General features: G+C 44.7%; 1 protein-coding gene and 1 non-coding gene across 7 annotated transcripts in view; one reads left to right on the top strand and one right to left on the bottom strand.

Moving 5' to 3' along the window:
* KANK4 (KN motif and ankyrin repeat domains 4) overlaps positions 1-17653 on the top strand; it is a 68887-nt gene extending 51234 nt beyond the window's left edge. For all 6 annotated transcript variants that reach the window (XM_039887954.1, XM_039887962.1, XM_039887971.1 and 3 more), the window contains 4 exons: positions 164-374; positions 6798-6940; positions 10193-10393; positions 15903-17653. In XM_039887954.1, coding sequence (XP_039743888.1) covers positions 164-374; positions 6798-6940; positions 10193-10393; positions 15903-16007 — 660 coding nt within the window. In that variant the 3' untranslated portion in view covers positions 16008-17653. The remainder of the gene's footprint in view (positions 1-163; positions 375-6797; positions 6941-10192; positions 10394-15902) is intronic.
* Positions 17654-18034: 381 nt separating this feature from the next.
* On the bottom strand, positions 18035-18153 carry LOC120581037 (5S ribosomal RNA). Its single transcript, XR_005647140.1, has one exon. It is a non-coding gene; the product is annotated as a 5S ribosomal RNA (ribosomal RNA).
* Between the last annotated feature and the right edge of the window lie 5861 nt (positions 18154-24014).

Raw genomic sequence — 24014 nt, 5'->3', positions numbered from 1 at the left:
TGAGACCTCCAGGAGTAAATCACATGGAGAGTTGGAAGGAGCTGAAGAGGTAGAGATGGAATCTTCCAAAGGTAACTTTTCCTAGTGGAAACTGACACTCTCGCTGAAAACTAGCACCCCAGGCCAGATAACCTTCTGGCATTGGATTCTCTTGGTATTTCAGAGGCAAAGCTTGAACACCATCAGTCAAGAGTGGTTCCGTGTCTCCAGCCGGAAGTCATCTAGTCCTGCTGTGGTGGCTGCCTATCTCCAGCCTCACTCCCCACACTTCCTAAGGCTGCTTGTCAACTTGGCTGATGGGAACGGGAACACAGCTCTTCACTATAGTGTGTCCCACTCCAACTTCTCCATCGTGAAACTGCTGCTGGAGACAGGTCAGAAATGGTTGCCTTCGTGCAGCCCTTGTCCTTCGTGGAAGGGCAATTCTCGTACTCACTTCTTTACAGCAAGAAGATTCTTCACTCTTCTGAGTTCCGTCTGTATTCTAGGAACTAGACTAGACGATTTGCCTTTATTATATCATTTGTTCTTCACCATGCTCTTGTGATGTGGGTGTGATTCTCATGTTGCAGATGAGGAAACTGAGGCTCAGAGAGTTAGAAAACTTGCTCAGGTCACAGTGCAGGTAATTGGTAGTCTAACTCCAGAGCTACACCACACGCCTCTAGGAAAGGTCACATTCTACCATTTACGTAAGTACTTTTTAACAAAGTTTATGGGTCCATTTGACTAATTTGACTCAATTTGATTGATTCACGCTTCATCAGATATGTGTAGACTATGTATGAGGGCCACACTCGCTACTACCGAGTTGGAAAGATGAGCCAGGTGTGAGCCCTCTGTGTCTCAGAAGCTTATAGCCTGATAACCAGGGTGGAGCAGGGTGATGGTTTATGGAGAGAGATAGAGAATGTTATTTTGGGTCTCAGAAGGAGTGAAATAATATCCTATTCAGGGAGCAGGAAAGGCACACTGAAGCAGAAAGAGTCCCAGAAGGCAGAGAAATGTCCCCAATAAAAAGAACACTGTAGAATTCGAGAAAGGAAAATCTGGAGACCAGAAAACTTCCAGTTTGAATGGGATGCGAATTAAGTTCAGGGAGAGTTGGAGCCACAGCATGGAGGACCTTGAATGCCAGGTTGAATAGTGTGAATCCAGGCACTGGGAAGTCTATATAGGGTCTTGGGTAAGGGAGCACCATAGCCAGGGGAGTTCTCTATGAAGGTTCCATGAAGGCTAATTTGGCAGTAGGGGTAGGAGGTAGCAGGCCAGACAAGAAGCCATTCCAGGGGTCCACAGAGAAATAATGCAATAGGTGAGGACAGTAGGAATAGAAGAGGAAAAAGCCAGTGGGGCATTAGTGACTGACTGGCTGTGAGGGACAAGGGGAGTGAGAACTCTGATGTGATAAGCTTGGATGGCTGAGAAAATGGTGATGCTGCAAAGGAGGAGAAGAGCAAGTGTGGGGAAAGCAAAACAGATAATTCAGTTTGTAACAGATTTCAAATTTCCAGTGGGTCATCCAGGTAGAAATGCACAGAAGGCTGTTGAGAATTCTGGATCTGAAATTAACAGGCAATAGAATTTTGGGTGAAGCCGGCTAGAGCATAGCCAGTGGATTCCTTTAGGGAAGGAGAGAAGCCCTATGGAAAGTCTGAATTGAGAGAAAGAGCCAGTAGAGGAGATCTAGATGGAGCTATGTGAGAAGTAAGAGAAATATCAGGATAGTGGACAACAGAGAGGCCAGTGAAGAAGAAAATGTCAAGAAGAAAGAAGATTGACCACTGAGTCAAATACCATAGTGTCCCTGAAGGATGATGCATAGGTTGGACATATTTGGGGAGGGGTCACTGGTGACTTTGGAAACAACTGTTTTGGGGGGAGAGGTTGTTGGGAGTAAACCACCTTGCAGAGTTAAAATAAGTGAAGTGCACGGAGTAGGGAAGACAGTGATATAGCATAGTAGCTAACAGAGGCAAGAGAGACTACAGAGAATTGTTTTTGTGTGTTTGTGAACATGTTTACTGGCACTGAAGAAGAATCTGAGAGACATAGACTAAGATATTAAAGATAGAAAGGACAGAGGATGCTTGATGGAGCAAGATCTTGGAAGAGTTGGAAAAGCCTGGAATCCACAGCAAAGGCAGATGAGGTCACCTGAGGCAAGATGCTGAGATATTTATTCCTCTGAGAGAGAAGTAAAAGGAAGTTAAAGGTCCAGGGAGATGAGGAAGAGGAGAGAAAGGAAGAGAAGACCACTCACTTTAGATGGCCTTGATCTTCTCAGGAAAGTAAGAACAGGATCTGGGTTTTGGCAACTGCAAAGAGGTAGTTAATATTTAATCAAAGGAACTCTTCAAGGACTTCTGAGTGGCTCCAGAGTCTGCTGAGATGACACCATAGGGCTTACAGTAGAGCCTTTCAGCAGAGTATACGACAACATCAAGTGGTCTAGGTATGACGGTATAGACAGGTGGGTGATAGGGCTGACTGAAGATGTGTTGTTTCCAGTTGAATGTCACCTATGGGTTTAGGAAGGCTGTATGAGGGATATCTAAGAGGGTACCTATGAGAGGTATAAGGCCCCAAATGATCTTTCCAGATTAGGTAGACCCTCTGCTAAACATGTGGATAGATCTCATTTAATTCTCATAATGATCCTGTGACCCTGGATGTCTGTTTTATAGGTGAGAAGCATGACACTGAGAGAAGTCAACAGACTTGCCTTAGATCACTCAATGACCAAATGTGTTGCTGGTGTTGTAGAAAAGTTGCAAACACTCAGACCAGCGAGAAATCAAGCAGCACTCAGAGGTTTGGAGTAACTCAATTTTATCACGCTTCCCAGAAGAGCTAGTGCTCTGAAAATCTGGGCCCCGAACTTAGGGGCAATTTTATTTTTATGCTCGCATTGTTACAGTTGGCATGGGCTGATTTACAGACCCCTGAAGTTGCTATAGGCTACAGGCAGTTACAGATCACAGGATTTTCTGTCTAACAAGCACTAAAGTAATACATCTTTTCTAACAAACACCAAAGCAATGCATCTTTAGGGGAGGATGAGTTCTCAGTTGACTTTGAGATCTCTGGCTTTGCAACAAGCATGTTTACAGAAGCAGAAAAGAGCTGATTAAAAATGTTGGCCAATTAAGAAGGAGATCCCTCTTCAGTGTGTGGCTACCCTATCTCTCTCTCTCTAGGTGAACACCCTGTTTCTTTCTTTATATGATCTTTGCTTGTCATTTCTACCCAACAGAACTCAGTTAACTAAATCGAAGGGTGTTGTTGCCTGTCTCCTTCTTTTCAGTATCCCCAGGACCTAGACCAGTTCCTGGCTCTTAGTAGGTGTCGAGTGAATATATATGTTTCGTGAGTAGACAGATGACTTCTGGGAGCTAGGTTATATTTCAATAAAATTCCAATTCTCAAAAATTCCATTAAACAGCCTTTAGGCTCCTCACCTGAATTGGTAAGTGACATGCATAATGTCAGCCTAAAGTTCTTTCTGCTTCCCATATCATCATGATGCAAGACAGGGCAAATTTCCCTGAGTGGTGGGGAAGCCAAGCCCTGTGCTGAGAGAAGAGGGTCCTTCGGTGGAGAGTGTGGAAAGAATTCAACACACACGCCAAAGTTAGCGTCAAAAGGAAAGTTTGTTGGAAAAGGGGTAACACTCCACAGACAGAGTGTGGTCTCTCAGAGGCAGACAGTGAGAAAGACAGTGAGAGACACTGAGAAGGACTTAGAGGGACAGAGACAATAGAGACGATGAGTAAAGGCACTGAAAGGGACCCTGAGTGTACAGGGAATTCAGTTTGTATGTCATTTTTTACTTCCTATTTCCTTTGATATGGACATACAGTGAAGAAGGGGAATAGTAAGCAGCATGAAAAGGTAAAAATATGTAGAGTGAATGTCCTGCTGGCAGTTCCCAGCCTTTAATCCATAGGTTCCCCATGGTTTTAGCCATAGGGAATGACTCTTGGTTCCTGTTTCCCCTTCACAGGTGTGGGGAAGGGGCTGTGAGCAATCCCAGCAGAAATCTTCCTTTGTTCTGCAGGTGTCCCCCTGGCCTGGCTGCAGGGCTGATCAGCGTATTGCAGTTTCTGATTGTGGCTTGGTTAACATTTTTTAATTCTCTTGCCTCCTCCCTACATTCATCTGAGGAAGATGAATTTACAATTTTAACAATGAACCAATTTCACTGGATTTCAGTTTTTCGTGGATTTATAGGTAGCCTAAAAGTGGTAGCTCAACTGTTAAAGACACGTCATTAAAGGGAGATGCCTCTGTGTTCACTGTGCTCAGTGTTAGGGACTTTCATTATAGAACATAAATAACAATGATACCTACTGCTCTTTGAGTGTCTTCCTTATTCCAGACACAGTGCTAGGTATGATAAACACAAACACTATCATACATAATCCTTGTAGGAATTTTGAAGCAGATATTAATTGCATTTTTCAAGTGAGAAAACTGAGGCTCAGAGAAGTCAGGTAATGTGGTAAAATTCACAGAGCCAGTAAATAGCTAAGCCGGAATTCCAGCTATGATCTGGGCTTTTTGTAATACCCCAAACTAGGTTTAGGGGCACTGTGAGACTTTGGGAACACCTATGATGTGCACGAAGAATCCCAAGATCTGTGGCATAGAGCCCTTGTCTTTAAGTAGCTCACCGACATGAAGCCTGTTAATAGTTCTCCAGGTGGGTCCGGCCAGGTTGGGGAATGGACAACCTAAGACTTGGTTGTTATAAATTTCTGCTGATTTTGACTGAGAATCTAATCAATACCCATCAGCCCTAAAGTAGTTTGGAAGCTTTTCCCTTTAACACGCTGAAATAGCTAAATAGCCAAAGCATAAAGTGTGAAGGGGGAAAGGGCTGAAGGTGCCATTACTTTTCCTCAATGTGGAAGGGATGTTGAGGATGACAGATCCGTCACAGTCTCAAACCTGGGGTCCCTTCTTAGGCAGTTGTGAAGCATCCAGAAAGCACACTACAGTCTACAAAGCGTTGTACAGTAGTGACTCGTCATTATTGAGAATAGAGCCAACGGGTGCATCTCCACCAGCTTAGTTCTTTGTGATCCATCTTTTATTTTGCTGGCTGCCACTGTAGAGGAGAAAGCTTGTTGAGTCTAAGTGTGCTGAGTCAAGAGCCTTTCCCCTCCCCTCCAGGGAGAGTTGGTTTGCTCCCTGGTGGCCGGCTGCTTTGAAGTGTGACAGCCCTGGGGAGGGCTTTCAGCTCCTTTTCAAGCACCTGGGGAGGAGTCAGTCCTCACTCTACTTGGGCTACAAGTCAAGTTTCCGAAGAGAGGAATGGAAACTGTACTTGTTTACACTTCATAAAATAGTCATGGAGTAAAAATTAAAAAGTGATTAATAAGGGAATGCAAATATTCCCATCTTTATCAAGATAGAGTTATAAGGCCACACATGGAATTCGTTTTCAGCTTTCACAGCCCAGCTGGTTATGGCAGTGGTCAGAGGGGCTTCAGGAAAGAAACTGCTGATTTTTCCATATCCACTGGCATCCTCGTTTCACTATGTCATATTTCTGAAAAAGTGTTTGGGGCGGGGTGGAGGGGATGTCAAACAAATGTTGGGCTTTTTTTTCCTTGCACAGAACGTGTGGGTAGAACCGACATTTTTCTTCTAAACCAGATATGTTACAATAAATACCTAAATATTCATGAGCAAATAGCAAGAGTATGAATAGTGAAAACCATTCTGGATTAAAAAAAATAATAACAGCACTTATTGAGTGTTTATTATGTGCTAAGTGCTGTTTTAAGTACTTCTAATACACAAACTCATTAAATTTCAAAATAACCCTATGAGGCGGGTTCTGTTATTATCCCCATTTTACAGAGGAAATACAAATCAGGAGATTTGATGTCCTGAAATAGTTTTATTATTGTCCAAAAGAGAACCAGAGGCTTTTTGGATAAGGAACAGTACAGGGAAGATTTGGTTTCCCCCTAAAGGTGGGGTCATTTATACAACAGATAACAGATCGATGATCTACTGTCTCCTTTGGTGGAGAGGGATATGAATGCCTATTTCCAGGACTTCAAAACAGAAATTTCTTTTGAATTCAAATTTAATACTTCATCTTTAAAATATGCCAGTTTTCTCATTCTGTTGCTAAATGTATAGTCTTAATTGTTTTAACATAATACAGTATGGAGTTTTTCCCTCTCTGTGTTTCAAGTGAGATAGTTTTCCTAGAAGATTTCCTATGCTTATCCTGTGGTGTTTTTCATGCCCCCTCGTATATTGCATAGCATATCACCAAGCCCTTGAAAAAAACCTACAAACGTGGCCATCAGCTTAAGAGTTTCACACAGACATAGAAAGAGTGAAACCTAAAATGCACAGCTGTGGGCAATGTGTGGCTGGGTAAGTGATGGGCTCTAGAGCCAGACAGACCTGAGTCCTGGTCCCACTCACGTTCACTTGGGCAGTTTATGCAGTTTCACTGACCTTCAGTGTTCTCATCTGTAAAATTAGAATAATGTCTTGTTCTCTGCTTTATGAGAAAAGTCATGGTCATTGGCCCCCTTGGCCATCTCCAACTCTGCTGTGGACCTTCTTGCTGGGTGTCCTCAGAAAACCTATAAAGAACAGTAACCAGTTTTAAAAGCTGCTAAAAATGTAAAACATTGATTCCACCTCCTGGGAAAGGATTGCTCTATTCCATTGTAACCAGCAGGCAGCATCCTGTTGACCAGGCTAAAGCAGTCTTGCTTCTGGCCCCTTGAGAGTTATTCCAGGGTTTATTGCTCTTCTTGCAGGCGTCTGCAATGTGAACCATCAGAACAAAGCTGGATATACCGCCGTGATGATCACTCCCTTGGCTTCTGCAGAGACTGATGAAGACATGGCTGTCGTCTGGAAGCTCTTAAAAGAAGGAGATGTGAACATCCAAGCTACCCAGGTATGAGGTGTGAACCTGACTTCATCTTTAATAAATGTGAGAACCTCCCAGTTTTATTATGCCAGTGAGGTAAGAAATTCCATGCAGATCCAAGTAGAGTTTTTAACCCAAAAAAGGCTGAGGCTTCCAAATGGTGTCTGTCCAAAGCCTGACCATTTGTTTCCTCAAAAGCTTCTGAGACCCAGACAGGCTGGGACAGAGGTCAGTGACCTTGTAACCTATGTCCTAGTCTGAAATTGGGCAAATTCCACCTAGACTCAACTTCTCAAACCAAATGTTCCCACAGTTAGCACGTTGAGAAGGCGTTTGCCAGTTGGATACTCTAGAAGCATGATTTGCAAGTTGGCTGCTCTAGATTTATGATTAAGATGAACCTTAATCATGAATTACAAAGCGGTTCAGGGGGTTGGGGTATTTCTGTTCAGCTTCTGGACCTGTCTACTTGAGAATACAGAGTAAGAGTATGGTCCTGACCCAGTAAGTGTCCTTATGTAACAACAGGGTCTCCTCAAAAGGCCACTTACCCATCTTTGACTAATACAAGAGCGAGTAGAGTGCATTCAACTTTTTTCCCCCTAGAGTGATCATAGATGGTAGACTAACTATCAAGAACTGTGAAGGGTCTGAGATTGTACTCTACCTTAAAGCTAACAAATTAGCATGCTATAGTATCATGGAAGCTGGCAGATGACACGAGACTCCTATGCCAGAGACAAAGAACAGTGAATTACTCACAGCAGTAGCAGCAGCCACAGCATCGGTATTTACACCAGTTTCCCAAATCTCAATTCCTCATTTCTATAGGGTAGTGCGAGAGGGTCAGATTTGTGCACCGAGTGGGTTGTGTTACTAGATAGGAACCCTGTAGAGAGGAACCAGTATAAAAGAACTTGAATCTTTTATACTGGTCAGTAAGCATGTCTACCCTCTGTTCTAGAGAACACACTATCTCTATCTTCCAAGGCTGTTCACTGTATAAACATCCTTAAAAAGATAGTCTAGAACAAAAGGCCAGATAACGCTTCACTCACAAGATGTGCAGAAAGCCAAGAGACACATGGAAAATTGTCTCCCAACGATATCTTAACCTCGCTCCCCCTCACCCCACCAAAGTGATTGCAGACAGTAGCCTAACCTGGTGGCAAAGTCACTTTGCACACTTCATCTAATAGCAATCCTATTGATGGCAAGAAACAGAAATATGTAGATCACGTTCTGATTTTCAAAGTATTTCACCCACCTACAACTCCTACTCCATACAACTCAATAAACTTTTCATTTTAAATAATGTTTCCCATAAGCATGTTATTTTTTTCTAAATTAGGCCTCTTGCAAGAGAGGATGCTTACTTACAAACAAAACCAACACCTTTTTATTACAGAGAAGAAATTGATGGTCCAGGAGGGTAAAGGGACTCATTCCAAGTCACCGAAGGAGTGATGAGAATTCATAACTGCAGCTGCTCCCTTCAGCTCCCCATGTGGCTTTTTGTTGAGGAGAGGTGCAGATACAATGTTAAATAGGAGTGAGTAGGGAGGCTGAGAGTGTTCTGAGCTAAGCTACTTATTTCTCCTTGTACCTTCAGGGTTAGCACAGCAGTTGGCATATAGCCGTATTCTGTAAACAATCTTTGAATTAAATTGTATTGAACTGGACCAGGAGGGAGGTAAGGAAGGAAGGGGCTCTGAGTCAGACAGAGGGGCAGACATGAAGACAATCTGCATATGTCATCCAGCTATAATACCACTTGGAGAGAGGGGTTTGGATGGAAACCTCATGGCCTGGTTAGTTCAGTAAACAACCTTAGGGCTGAGTATAAACAAATCTAAAAGCAAACAGCCTTCTCTGGAAAGATCTGTCTGGGTTCCAGAGAAATGGAGAACCAGGACACCTAATAATGCATTCCTGCACACTGAGCATTTGTCATACATTATCTCTACCCTTCATAAAGATAATAATAGCTAACACTTATCTAACATTTGCTTAGTGCTCAGATCTCACAACAACCCCATGAGGCAGGTAATATTGTTAATGAATCCCCTTTTACCAGATCACGAAATGTCACCAAGAGGTTAACTTGTCCAGATTCATGTAGGTAATAAGCGGCAGAGCTAGGATTTTTCCAATTGCAAACCCTCTTTCTCGAAGCCCTAGAGTTCTGGGCAGGGAAACACAATCCATCTGTGACTACAGATTGGCACTTTAATCAGTGAACACATCAGCAAACATGTCCTTAACACTTTTTACTTGTAAGACACTGTGCTCAGAACCACGGGGGATCTGAAAGAAGAGAAAACAATCCTTGCCTCATTTCTACCACCTTACAAAACCTGACGTTTAGTCAGAGGGACAAGCCTGACCTGCCTGGAACCCAGGAGAACCAGGAGGGCAAACATAATTGAGTCCTATGGGAAGACTATGTATATTCAGGAAAATCTGTTCAGAGAAATGATGGTCAATTTGTAATAAAAAAAAATTACCACTGTATAATATTATATTTATATCCTTTATCTCATTTGAGTCTCACAAAAGCCCTATGAGATACATAGGACAGACCATTATTTTAATTTTTAAGAAAAGAAAAACCAAGATTCAGGGAAGACAAGCGAAGTGGCCAGGATCACATACGAGGCAACAGCAGAACCAGAGCTTGGACTCACTCTCTAAGTCTATTGCCATGTCCACTGATGATCTCAGGGATGTGATAAATTATCAGTGGGCATGGATCAGAAATGACCATAGGACCGTGCAAACAGAGTTCTTGTTGAGACAAGAGGGTCCTGAGTGTCATTAAACTGAAAATACCAGAGGTATTTCAAGATGACTGAGGCTTCCTGGTAGAAGTCAGGCTGGGACAGGCAGTAAGAAGTCATGTCCTTCATTTATTCCATTCCATCGTTTGACACGTATCAGTGCATGCTTATTGCCAAGCACTGGAAATACAGAGACTTAGTCCCTGCCATCAGAAATTTCAGTCCACAAGAAAGAGATTAACAGGCTGTGATGCCAAGTGGTAAGTTCTGTGTTATGAATCCAGTGCCTAGGAATTGGTAGAAGGCTTTAGAGAAGATGTAGCTAGTGTCTTAGAAGAATAGAAGTTTGTCAGGCAGAGAAGGATGTCTCATACCAATGGCAGAAGGAAATTAAGGTCAATGGACATTTTCCAGAAAAGTCATTCCTGAGCACACCCAGGCTGGAGTAAGGTCCCTCCCCGTAGGCAACAGCTTCACCCATTCTGTGCTCTGTGTGCAGGGAGGCCAGACTGCGCTGATGCTGGGAGTCAGTCATGACAGGGAGGACATGGTTCAAGCGCTACTGAGCTGCCAGGCAGATGTCAACCTGCAGGACCATGATGGATCATCGGCCCTCATGCTGGCCTGTCGCCATGGCAATGCTGACATGGTGCGGCTGCTTCTGGCACACCCGGCCTGCGACAGCAGCCTGACTGACAAGGTGAGACTTCCAGGAAATTAACAAGTGAATGTTTTACTTCCCTCCCTGAGACATTCCTTGCCAGCCAGCAGAACTCAAGGAACCATATAGCAGTAGCGACAGAACTGACCTCATAACACTGTTGTGGGATTTAAATGAGATGATTCATGGTGAATGCCTGGAGTCTTGGAGCTGAGAAACCCCAAACTCTAGCCTTTCACACCATTATGAGGGACTGTGCCCATGCCTGGCCTTGGCCCTGAACCTCATCTAGTCACCACAATGACAGCATGTGGACTTTAAGGCAGCAGCTTGGATGGGGAACCTCTGCCATCCATGGGGACTCCTGAAAGGCTAGATGAAGGAATCAAATGTAAATTAGGTCTATTCCTTGATAGTGACCCACTTTACAGAGTAACCCATTTCATAAAGCCAACCTTCTTGAAGTTACAGTGCCAAACACATGGTTCTTAAATAAACTTCCTTATAAGGTGATGGCAATGATGATAATGATGATGGTGATGGTGACGATGATGATGACAATTATAATAATAGTTTACATGTATCAAGTGCTTTCTCGGTGCCAGGTAGCATACTAAGCATTTACCGTGGCAACCTTGTGAGGTTGACTCTGTTGATACCTCGCATTTGCTCACAAGGAAACAGAGGCACCAAGTGGTTAAGTGACATACCCAAGATCACACAGCTGCATCACTGTCACTGCTGTCACACTGTAGAGTCCACATCTCTGGTCCCCTAGTAAATCCTCTGCACCTAGTAGAGTGTCTGCCACATATTAGATGAATGAATCAAATAGCTGAATAAATAAATCAGTCATGTGATACTATGACTGATCATTGCAGTAAGAGCTACACTCTTCCCATGCATTACCTCACTAATCCTCTCAATAATTCAGTCAAGCAGATACTGTGATCCACATTTTTTACTGATAAGGAAACAGAGGCCTAGAGAGTTTATGTAACTATCATAAGGTCACAAGATACTGATTCTCGAAGCAGGGATTCAAGATCAGGTCTGACTGCATTGTCCTTAATGTTGGCACTATAATTTAATGCTTTAAACAGACTTCTCTGTATTTTTTTAACATCCACGGTTCAAAAGGAGTAAAGGCCTGGGTGGGGAGGGGAAAAGAGTCCCCTCCTTTCCCAGAGACGGCCCCTCTTACTAGGCCATGAGGGAACTATCCAAGATTGTTCCATCAGTGAGTGATTCAAGCTGCTAGGTCCCTCAAACCACACACCAGGCAGCAGGCACTCCAGTCCACGGTCTTCAGGACCCGTGAACTCAGCTCTACTCCAAAGCTATTTCTGAGATAGAGAGCACAGACCCTCTTGAAATGCATGTGGGAATGGTCATCGGCTGCTGGAAATAAGAGCCTCCTATTTGTGTTAATGAGCTCCCTGCAAGGTCGCCCTGAGGGAGAAGGAGACAACCCCTTAATCTGGAACAGGCCCAGGGCCTTTTTAGGAAAGAGCACTCCTGTTGCCTCAGGGAGGCCTGAGAGAGCAGGCCTGTGGGACAGGGGCATGAGCTTCGGAAGTCCCCGGTTAGCTGGGATAATCAAGCAGTGACTCTGAGAGCATCTCCTGGATACCTGTGGAGATCTGTCACAGATGAGAGAGAGCTAAATGGCTGCTTGCAGGAGGTGGAGGAAGAGTTATGGCAGGAGGGCTGTGTGGTACTTGTGACAACTCCGGTGACTGTCAGAAGCACGGACTTTAAACACTCATGGGTTTGAAACTGGGATCAGTGACAGTGTGCCTTTGGCCCATTCACCTAACCACTCGGAGTCTCTGTATGCTCATTTGTAAATAGGGACAGTAATAGACATTATCTAAATATAGTAATGTTTGTACAGCCTGTATCTGACATCTAAGAGGCACTCAGTTGGTGGTAACTGTAATTTTTATGAACAGGTCAACAGTGAGAGCTGAAATGAAGCAACTACTACATTAACAAGTAGGGTCCTTGGCATTTGCAGACAGAGTCTGGAGGGAATAGGAAGCATGAAGGTCTGGAGTTAGGTAAGAGAGCCAATCAAAGGGAGACTGGCCCCCAAAGGTCAAAGCCAAGCGGTCTACATACCTGGTTTAGTCCAGTAGTTCTCATTCTGAGGTAATTTTGGCAATGTCTGGAGACATCTGAATTTGTCACAATTCAGGAGAGGTGTTCCTGGCATCTAGTAGGTAGAGGCCAAGAGCACTGCTAAACATCCTACAATGCACAGGAACAACAAAGAATTACAAATGATCTGGCCCAACATTGTCAGTAGTGCCATGGTTGAGAAACCCTTATGTTGGCGAGTGCTGAAATCCAGGTGGGCTCAGACAGCCATCTCAGTCAAGTTCTGCATTGGGGAAGAGTCAGGCTGGGTTTGAGGACCGGGCTACCTGCAATTCGGGGCAGGGCTCGAAGCCTGGAAGGGAGAAACTGGACAGCTAACCAAAAATGGCTTGGCAAGCTTGTCGTAGCAGAAGGTAGAGAGGGTTAGAGATGCCCAGTGAGCACAAGCTGTGCAGGAGTTCTAGACCCCCACCACCCAGTCACATGCTGCCTGCTCCAGTCAGGGTCAACTCAGGATTCACGCCCAAAGTTCCCAAGGCCGACTTGGATGAGAAATTTCTGTGAGAGGTGGGGACTGACTGCTGACTGGGGCCCTACCCAGCACCAAGCCCTATGCCTCAAGCTTTACACTGAGGGGCAGAGTCCATATCGTTTTATTGTTCACCTTTCCTACGGAGATTGGATGCAGGGATTATTTGGGAATAACCTTAAAAACTGAGAGAATTAATGTTCTGAAATTGGTTTCTCTCATCCTACCAACATTTAGTGGTCGATATAAATGCAGAACCGCCAGAGCAGTCAGCAAGGCATGCTCCCTAGGTTTAGAAAGTAATTCAAGAAATCAGCTGCCCAGCATCTGGTGGGGTGGGGGGAGCTGCAAGAGTGATGAGGTCGGGGAGGTGGTGGTGAGAACTGAGCCCCAGGCCCCAGAGGCTCACCCTTTGAAAGGCTTGGTTTTGGCAGCTCTCTGAAACACCCATCAAATTGAAGGCATCCTAAAGGAAGATACTACGCCTTGTTTGTCGTTGTCTGATACATAATGGGTTCTTGTCATGTCGAAAGAGAACCTCGCCACACACACACACACACACACACACACACCTGTGCGTGCGTGTGGGGGCTGCCCCAGCCCCTTTGTCTCTAGGCCTGCAGTGTCGCCTAGCAGCGGCTGGCCACACCTGGCTCCCATTGCAGCGCCACACAGTGGGCTTGTTCCCAGGACTCTTGCAGAAGCATTTAAGGGACACACCCTCCCCAGGTGGTCTTTTTGGCCACACTTCCTGAGCTGAATGGGATCTCCCACTCTCCATGCCTGCAGATGAGGGGCCCACAGATACAGGCTGTGTCATCTCCACATGGGTCCTGTTCAAAGGTCCTCTGGGACTGACCCTGTGGCTCTTTTCCATAATAACAGTAATCACACTATCTTCGAGGTTATTTGGAGCCTCAAAGTTGACAAAGCACAGCAATGACATCTCGAGTGCAGGAGGACAGGCCTAAATAAAGCCAGGCTCTTCCATTGTGGGGCTTTTATGAGACTCCTCTGCTTTAAATCTTCTCTTTATTCCAGATGGGCCCAATCTAAGAAGACGCTCGTTAGGATTTAGGTTGCTCGGGTTCTTCATCAAATTAAAATGAATACAGTACCTCTCTGTGATCATCTAGCACTCCTTCTGTTTTTTTGGGTTTTTTTTTTTCAGAAAGTTATCTTTAATGTCTATGCTAAATAAATTACATTTATATACAAGACAAAACCATCAGAGGTTCTTATAAGAATCCAAAGTATAAGAATCCCAGGTAAATGCCACCACTCCCTCTTACAGCAGTGCATACTGAGTGCTTACTGAAGAGCAGGCACAAGGCCAGGAGCTGGGACATGCACACTGGGCCACAGGAACAGGCCAGATCCAGGGCCTGACCTTGTGGAGACAGAGATTTATCAAATAACCCCACAAATGCAACTTTAAAAGGGTGGTAAAGGGAAGTTCAGGCAGTCGTGAGGGCTTTCAGGGAAAGAACTTCATACGTTTTATGAAGCCCATATGCCATCCTTCGGGGTCCTGCTGACACTCCATGGCTTTCCTCTGCTCCCCCTGCCCTACACACACACACACACACCCTGGCTATCCTCTCTCCTGAGCTCGAGCTTCCTCTTCTGGCTCATTTGGCTTCTTGCTGTGCATTATAGCTATTTACGTGTGTGTGTGTGTGTGTGTGTGTGTGTGTGTGTGTGTGTGTGTGTGTGTGTGTGTGTGTTGGGCAGGGGGCGGGGGGCGGAGTTCTGATGGCAGCTGGACTCCATCCTGGTACATGGAGAAAAAACTGCAGTTTAAGCTGAGTGTGAACACTGCCCACCTGCTTCTGTGGATTTTTCGCATTTAGGAAGTAATCCCCCACAATATACAGTAGAATAGAAAACAATCTGGGGGAGGATCTTGGGTGCCCCCCAAAGATCAAACCCTAATATTTATGCAACAAAATGTAAACATATTCACACCATCAGGTTGGGTTTTACCTTCAAATGAGTGGTTTTTAGAGATGTTTGGATTTCAGAATTCTGAATATCGGATTGAGCCCACTCATGAGACTGTGGCTGCCTTCACAAGGCTCAACGGCTACCACGTCACATTGGCTTTTCCCCTCGTCTCCCCGAGAGAACGGTCGGTGCTGCCTGCACTCTAGAGCCCCTCCAAGTACAGCTTCTCCAGGCAGTGGTCCCAGCAGCTGCCTGCATTGCCGCAGCAGCGTGACGAGTACCAGGGAAACCGTGCGCCAGGAGGTCAAAGGGGGCATGTCTTTCTGTGCTGTGAGCCCACTTCTAAGCATCGGTCCTTAGAAAATAATTAGAAATGGGAAAATGCTTTTGGCACTAAGTTTATGATGACTTGGAAACCACGAAGTCTCCAAGAGAGGGAAATAGTTGAGTAAATTATGGAATATTATACAGCCAATAAGAAAAGTTTTGTGTTATGATGACTACGTATGAACAGGGAAAAATCTTACAGCATACCATGGTAAGTTCAAAATAGAAGTAGATTTATATCATTCCTCTATCTGAAAACCAACAATAAATTTGCATAGGAGAAAAGACTGGAGGCAGACATATCGAAATGCTAACTTTCATTTAGGTCAGTGTAATGGAATAATGAAAGGATTATTTTATTTAATGTTTTCTGTTTTCCAGTTTTAAAAAATGTATTAAAAACCAAGTGACATTTTATTTCTATTGACACGAATTTCTCAGGAGTGAATGTTGTTTCCATGGATGGGGTCCATTTCTCATGATCCTCATGCCATTTGAATTTCCTCCACTCCTAGGGTGGCTAGATGCTCGGAATAGACTTCTATGTTCCATGCATGCCCACTACTCCTAACTCACCCTTCCTCTCTGGGGCAGAAGGCAGACAGGATAAAATTTGTTTTTCCTTTTCTTTCTCCCCTGTAGGCTGGCCGAACAGCTTTGTCCATCGTTCTGAAATCACCCGCCCATGTGGAAATTGCAGGGCTTCTGCGGGCCCACGCAGAGCAGGGCAGGTCCCTGGGGCCATAGAGGCTGTGGAAAAACTGGCAGCCAGGAACAAAGGCTTCTTCTCTGGACTTCTCCCTCACCCTTGGGTTATAGGCCGAGGGCCACCCCTCAAGAGAAGAAGCTATGTCAAATATGCACATACATTCCTGTTGTATAATTCTGCTCATTAGGATGCTTCATAGTTTTGCCTTAGGCCAAGCCCACAAACAATGCGGGCTGCAGAGCAGGGTGCAAGGTGCAAGGTGCACTGGTGTCATCTAAAATCCCAAACATCTTCAGCCTGAAATTCCTCATGACTCTACCCTTTGTAGCACTGCTTGGTGAGCAGGTAGAAGCACATTAGAAAAGCAATACTTTTCACATGGAATTTTAAAGTGCACCATCTTTTTGTTTTTTATCAATCATATATGACTATGTCCCCTTGAATATGCATGTCTGAGAGGATGGGGGAAAGATTTAAGCAGCCATCTTGGCTATCATTCTCTAGAAGGCCCTAGGAGAATCACCACACAGACAGGTGAACTGAACAGACTCCATTTTGGGTGTTTGTTCAGTTGGGGTTGACAGAGAAATTTTAAATTCAGACAAGGTAGGATGAAGCACATTGGCGTCAGTGCCAGATCTACAGTCTCAACCATTTCCGAGTCACTGAGTGGCTCCAGCTTTCTCCAGGGAAATTGGAATTAATCAGGAAATTCAATCCAATGAAGCACACCACATGTATTTAGGATGAGTTATTGTCATCCAGAAGCCACCACATTTCCTCCATAGCTGTATCCATGGTAATCCCAGCTCTTCTCCACTCATAGCCCTTGTGAGCAAACTATAAGCCCCATGTGGCTCTGAGGCCCCAGACTGCAGAACTTTCCAGCCTGGACTTTAGCAGGAGTATGGGAGCCAGGCGAGGCAAGGCACCCCCTAGGCTAACATCGCTCTCTACTAGATAGTTTTTTTTTTAAGTTCCGTAATCCCAGGGCCCACATGTGCATGGTTCATACTCAGCAACTTACACAGGGTATCTACAAATATGTTCTTCCTTGAAGTCTCTTATGCACAAAACTACCTTATATAAAAAAGAAAAACATCAACATTCAGTGAGTCTCACGTTGAAAACACAAAAGCTTGAGTTCTCATTTTGACTGAGATGCCACTTTGTTTGCTGCCCCTTGGGTGAGTCATGAAACCTCCTTGGGCCCCAGTTTCATCATCTTTGAAAACGGAAATTAGCATACAGCCTACCTCCTGGGAGTGTTGTGCAAGGCACAGCGATGGAAGTTTTGGAATCCACTTTTAATCCATAAAAACTACATACAGAGGTTTGCCATTGGGATTCATTAGAAAGGCTCAGAGTTCCAGAGAAGGACACAAGCATGTGACGGTGTTGTTCAGAGGTAGAGAGAATAGAGCAAATAATAAGCTGTAATGCTTTAAACGGGTTTATTTTGACCTCAAAGCACATTTTAAGAGCAAAACCCTACATTAATAAATGTTCTCCCCCAGTGCTTCTCAAAGTTGGACGTGCCTACACATCTAGGATCTTGTTAGAAGGCAGTAGGTCTGAGGAGGGAAGGGGGCCTGGGATTCTGCATTTCTAACCAGTTCCCAGGGTATTCCAATGATGTTGGGCTACACCACATGTGTTAGTATATTAAAATGCTGCCCCTCAATCTTTTTGTCTTTGCATTTTTCTGCTCTTAGTTCTTGGGAATTTGCAATGTGAGTCTTATTTACTATTGTGGTTGCCAATTTAGGGTTTATTTCTGCATTTCGCATTAGGGTAGCAACTTTAACTTGGTCATATTTTTTTTTTTTAAATCTCATTTGTGTTCAACTATTTTTTTTTTCACCAGAGAAAGCAAACTGGTTTTCCTAGAGTCTGAAGCCATTGAATCATTATCAAAAAGACTGTCCATGCTTTCCAAGATTTTCAAATTTATTTATTTATTTTTTAGGCAAGGCAACCCTTGGTTCACCTCACAGATTGCAAGGACCTTGTCAGTTTACAATCCCTTATTTTTTTAATTTTTTAATTTTTAAAATTTTTTTTATGCCTACAGCACCTGGTCTTCCTAGGTGGTCTCCCTTCCAAGTACTAACGAGGCCCAACCCTGCTTAGCTTCTGAGATCAGACGGGATCAGGCTTGTTCAGGGTGGCATGGCCGTAGACAAGATTTTCAGTCTTGAGTTTGGAATGTGAACGCATGATCTTATAACCACTGGATTGTCTGCCACCCGCCCCACTGTTCCTTGGCTCTAGAATTCATTCAACAAATGTCTGTTGAAAGCACCAGGTGCCTGACATTGTTCTCAACACTGGGTTTTAGAAAGCAGCTTTGGCCTCCTCTACAAAAACAGTGTCTAAGGTTTCCACGATCTAAAACCCAGGCTTTCCAGGACCTTAAGCCAAGGCTCCACTAATTAACACATTTATCAAGTGCCTGACAGCATAGTCTCCAAGCAACATATATCAGGCTTACTGGCACAGGTATTGAGCTCAGGCCTGGGGAGAGACACACAGGTATCATTAGCTCCGCTCACTGCCTCTATGGAGTGTACAATCTGCTTTTGGAAGACAAGACACGTGCCAACAGTAAGGAGTAAAGTCAGGCAACATAGTTTATTCCACAAATGTTTCTGGAGTGCTCACTGTGCAGGCACTGGTCTTGCATGAGAGTCATCACAGTGACACAGTTCAGACTCATCTCACAATCTACTTGGGAAAACAGAATGGTGAGAAGGAAGCCCAGACTAAAGGGGAGTCAAGAAAGGGCACCAATGCTGATTTTAGGAAGTCAAAGGAGGCTTCCTGGCAGAAGAGATATCTGAACTGAAAACTTAAAGATTAGTGGCTGTCAGCCAGAAAAGGAAGAGGAGTAAGAGGTGAGGCAAGGTGAGAGTGTGCCAGGCACAGAGACCAGTATTGCTAAGGGAGACCAGTACTGAAAGATGGGAGAAGAAGCATTTGAGAAGCTTCATTCATGTGAATTAACCTGTAATATAGAGTTTGAGTGGGATGCTAAGATCAAAGGGTAGATTTGGAAGAGATGAGACTGAAAAAACATGGGGATCAGATCACAAAATGCCGTAAAGTTATGATTAGGCTTTGTTCTAAAGGCAAGGGAAAGCTATTGAAAACCAGGTTTATGTTTGAGAGATTCATTCCTCTAACCTTCATTTAACAGACGTATCAGGTACCCACTCCCTTCTAAGTACTATGTTTGGGGATGTGATAAGCAAGGTAGACACAGAACTTACAATTTAGAAGTAGAGGAAGACAAGTCATTACAGAACAGTATTACGCATGCTGCGACTGGAAAAGGACAAGGTGCTATGGGATACATAGTGGGACCCTTAGCCTATTTTGAGAGAAGGGAGGATGCCCAGGAGAGCTTCCTGATAAATCTTTACTATCTGAAAGATCAGTAGGCATTAGCCAAGCCAAGAGGAGCAGGGGAAGAAGCAAGAAAATAACTGCTAGATAAGAGAGAACACTGATTTTGGTATTAAAAGAACTTCAGTGTTCCGGAGTAGAAAAAAGAGAAATGTTGCAAGATAAGGCCACAAAGAAAGACACAAGTTTGGACTTGAAGGAAATAGGAACACAGGAAGTGATGCTCAGACTTACATGTTAGAAATGTAAGTCTGACTTAGATTTGTGGAGACGTGGACGACGTTTATTCAACGAACATTTGTGGACTATCTGAAGTCCTGGACTGTACAGTTCATGGTTTGGTGGAGGAGACAGATGTAGGCTGACAACGACTATGAATAGGATGAGTAATGGAGGTCCAAAGAGTGCCATGGAGACGAACTTGGCCAGAGGGAGTCAGGGAAGCCTCCCGGGGGAGGTGATTTTTGAGCTAAGCCATAAGGAGGTGTAGGAGCTTCCCAGGGCATGCTAGCTAGAACAGCAGGTGTAAAGATGTGGAGTGGAGTGTGAATGAGGACAGGCTGTCTGGGCAATGTAGAGAATTTCAGAATGACTTCAGTTTAGGTTGCATGGGGGAAGTGACTGGAGAGTAGATTTAAGAGGAAGGTCAGTAGACACATCTTACTTGTAGGTTGGGAATTTGGACCCAAGCCTATAATTTGAGGGGGAATGAGAGAACTCTTTGAGAACCTAAAGCTCTCTTCAGAAAAATGCGCATAAATCTGCAAAATCTGCAAAATCTGCATGTAATTTCAGGAATTTAGAAATCTGCATTTAAAATCTCACTACTATGGACAGTAGGGAGCCATTGAAGAATTTCTAAACAATGGAGCCAGATGATCAGATTTGCACTTTAGAATGATCACAGAAGGAGGCTGGAAAGAGAGACTGGAGGTAAGTGGATCAGTTAAGAGGTTCTCCTGAGATACTAGGTATAAAGCTGTAAGGGCCCTGTTCATGATGGCATCAGTGGAAGAAAAGGAGAGGATTCTATGAGAAAGGTATCAGGAATGGGATGTGCCAGGATATGATGACAAACTGGTTAGTAGAGAAGAGTGAAAATGAGTGACAGAAAAATGGTGATGCTATTATCCTCAATACTCATTCTTCCTTCTCTCCTTAGTAATAGAATCCCCGACTTTTAGCTGGACACATGGCCACCCAGAGCAGAGACTCCTCCCAGCCACCCTTAGAGCTTGATGTTGCTATATAACTAAGTTCTGGCAAATGAAATGTGAGTGATGTGTGTGTGAACTCTGGCTCCTGTGTTGAAAGGAAAAAGAAATGCATTTCCTTTTTCCCACTGGCTAGAAGATAGTAACAGTACTTCTCGATCTATGAAGATGCAGCCAACACCCTAGGGATCATACAACGGCAGGTCAGAAAGAGCTTAGATTGGACTTGGCTCCATAGTGTAGCGGTTAGCATGTCTGCTTTACACACATAAGGTCCTGGGTTCGCACGCCAGTGGAGCCACGGTCCATTGTCTACGGCCATACCGCCCTGAACAAGCCTGATGTCTGATCTCGGAAGCTAAACGGGGTCGCACCTGGTTAGTACTTGGATGGGAGACCACCTAGGAAGACCAAGTGCTGTAGGTATAAATAATAATTAAAAATATATAAAAAAGAAAAGAAAAGAAAAAGATCTTAGACCCCCAACCCCATAAAGCCATCAAATCTGCTCTGGACTGCTTATTTCCCATCTGATAATTTCTTGATGTAATCAAGAAATAATCTTCTAACTTGTTTAAACCATTGTGCATTTGGATCTCTGTTGCAGTAGGAGTTGGGCAAATGCACTCGGAGCCCTGTGGCAGGCTCAAGGGTCTAATGCTATGGTTAGTGAGTTTGAGGGCAGAAAAGCTTGGGAAGGCTTTTAGAAGTAGGAGCCTTTTATATTTCCTCACGGTATAAATCCCGGTTCCATGCCAAAGTAGAATTGCCCAGCCCACAGTCCTGCAAAAGGTGTGGCCTTGTATTGCTCTAGAACAGGGGTCTCCAACCCCCAGGGCCACAGACGTGCCTATCTTGTAGCCTGTTAGGAACCAGGCTGCATAGCAGGAGGTGAGCAGCAGGGTGGGGGTAGGGAGGGAGCAAAGCTTTATCTGTATTTGCAGCTGCTCCCCAGCACTCCACAACACTAGCATCGCTACCCCAGCTCCACCTCAGATCATCAAGCATTAGATTCTAATAAGAGCAGCGGTCCCTGGTGCCAAAAAGGTTGAGGACCACTGTCCTAGAAGATTCCTGACCACAGGCTCTGCACCACAGGGCAGCCGGTCTTTAAGTGAGACAGTGCCTATCAAGTGGCTTAGTGTGGAAATGTAGACATTTTAAACCATTTGAATTAGCTGAGAAATTCAAACGAGGAAACATGCAGAGTTTCAGGCAGCAGCAGTGGGTTATGGGAGTGAGAAGTCATGAGGTCGAGTGAAGCCTGAAAAGAGAGGCATTATTTGCATACATGGAGATGAACACAGGTAGACAATATGAGTGAGCAAGGAGGATGTGTGAGTAGAGAAAAGATGAAAAAAAAAAGAGCTGAATAAGCCTAACAAGTAAACACCTGCAGACTGCCAGGTCCTCCTTTCCCAGGTAACTTCGCTTCCCAGCTCCCTCCACTGTCCACATGACTGCAACAGAAATTGTCACATTTCTACAGGAAAACTTGGTCCCTGGCCATTTAAGTATAGACACTGGACATTACCTGGCTCGAGCAGGCCCTCTCCAAGGAATTTTTGAGCTGAGATTTAGAAGGAAAGAGATGAAGCCTCCTTCTGGGTATCTGGATTATAACATGTAGATCTCAGAAGCTACTGGTGGCTGGTTCAGCTTTGTAGACTGAGAAACAAAAGTGACTCTTCAGCCAAAAAGACGGCAGCAGACTTCCTGGCTTCATCAGAGCAATCCTTGTTCCTTCCTTCAGGCGCAGTAGATAATCACCCTTTAAGTCCATATCTACCCTACTTGTTTTCTTTCCCTAACCTCTTCTCTGGGTTGTGTAGCACGGTGGGAGGCAAGAGAGGGCATGGTGTCCGGAATAGGCTACCTCAAGTGTTGAATCCCAGCTGGACCATTTGGCCACTCAGGCTCTTGATCTGTAAACTGGCAGATAGTAATTCCTCTCCTCTGCTCTTGTAAGTGGCCAAGATCACATAGAGCTTGGCTCCTCTAAAAGAGCTCAGTATAAAGTAGAGTTCTTCCCCTTTCCCCTGGCCATTTGATCTTTTCCTCTAGAGCTGGTGCCATAAAAATAGCAGCTTGCCTTCTCTGAGTTAAGAGCATGATACAAAATCATTTACTCCTCACAATAACCCAATGAGGTAGGCATTAATATTATCCCTGCTGCACACATGGAGAAACTAAAGCACAGAGAGGTTAAGTATCTCATCCGAGGCCACACAGCTAGTAAACAGCAGAAATGGGATTTCGGGTCAGGGGATCTGGCTCAGTGACAACACTTCACTGCCTGCCATACATCTGGAGTTTTTCTTGCTTCTTAGCCAGTGACCCAGGATATGGAGGGGTGTCCAGCAGCAGAAGGTGGACACTGCTGAGGAAACAAAGCTGCTTTAGGGACTCAGCATTAAGTCAGTGGCTGACCTGCACGTCCAGCTGGGTGGCCCTAGGACAGAGGAGACACACAGGCAGTGTTTAGGAGGGGAACAGCTGAGGGGTCCAGACTCCCCACTGTGCTCAGCATTCCTGAGAAAGAAAGCAGCATTCTGTCCAGGGTACACACGGTCTGAACCCCACATTGCCTCAGCTGCCCCCTCAGAAAGGAATTCCTTACAGTTCCAAATCAGTTCCTTCAGCCCCTCTTCCATCCTGAAGAGAGATGGGCCTGGAACAGGAGCCCAGCTGGTGTCCGAGGGGTGTCCCGCCTGCCTTCCTCTCTGCCTCACCTCCACATCCTGCACCCCATCCTGCTTCCATGCTTGGTGAGGGCCTGGTAACAGCTCCTGGGTCTTTGCTCTGAAGACGACAAAACCATTCTGTTATTGATGGAGTGGGGCGGAGGGGGGCATTCTCCAATTTTCATGTCGTCTTAGAAATGAGGAAATTTTCGCTCTTCTCCTCAGAAAGGAAACTAAAGAAGAAACTCTTAGACCCCCCTCCCCATACCCTATCGCAGTGGTCAGATCCAGGGCAAAAATGGAGCAAAGCTCAGGTCCTGTCTGTGCTCTGCCTGCTCACAGAGGACACCCACTGGTCTGTGCTTGGGCTCAGCAGCACAAGCCCAGCCCTGTGGGGGACTTGAGATTCTGACACCAATTTCAATGTGGGTGGGGGTTCCCCACATCCAAGCAATTCTCCAACACATTGGGTGTCCTACCATTGATCTCAATTCTGACACTATCTACCCAGAGATAGCATCAGATCCCACAGATTAGCGGTTCAGTCCTATAAGACTACCCTTACCCCACCCCTTTCAAACACCTTGTCCTCAGTGCTTCTGAATGGCTATAGATTGGACTCCCTCCTGAGTTGTGATTAATTTGCTAGAGCAGATCACAGAACTCAAAAATATTTTACTTACTAGATCACCAGTTTATTATAAAAGGATATACCTCAGGAATAGCCAGGTCGAAGAGA

This window comes from Pteropus medius, unplaced genomic scaffold (genome assembly GCF_902729225.1).
Source record: "Pteropus medius unplaced genomic scaffold, Ma_sr-lr_union100, whole genome shotgun sequence".
Taxonomy (NCBI): domain Eukaryota; kingdom Metazoa; phylum Chordata; class Mammalia; order Chiroptera; family Pteropodidae; genus Pteropus; species Pteropus medius.
This window is presented reverse-complemented; position numbering and strand designations above follow the sequence as displayed.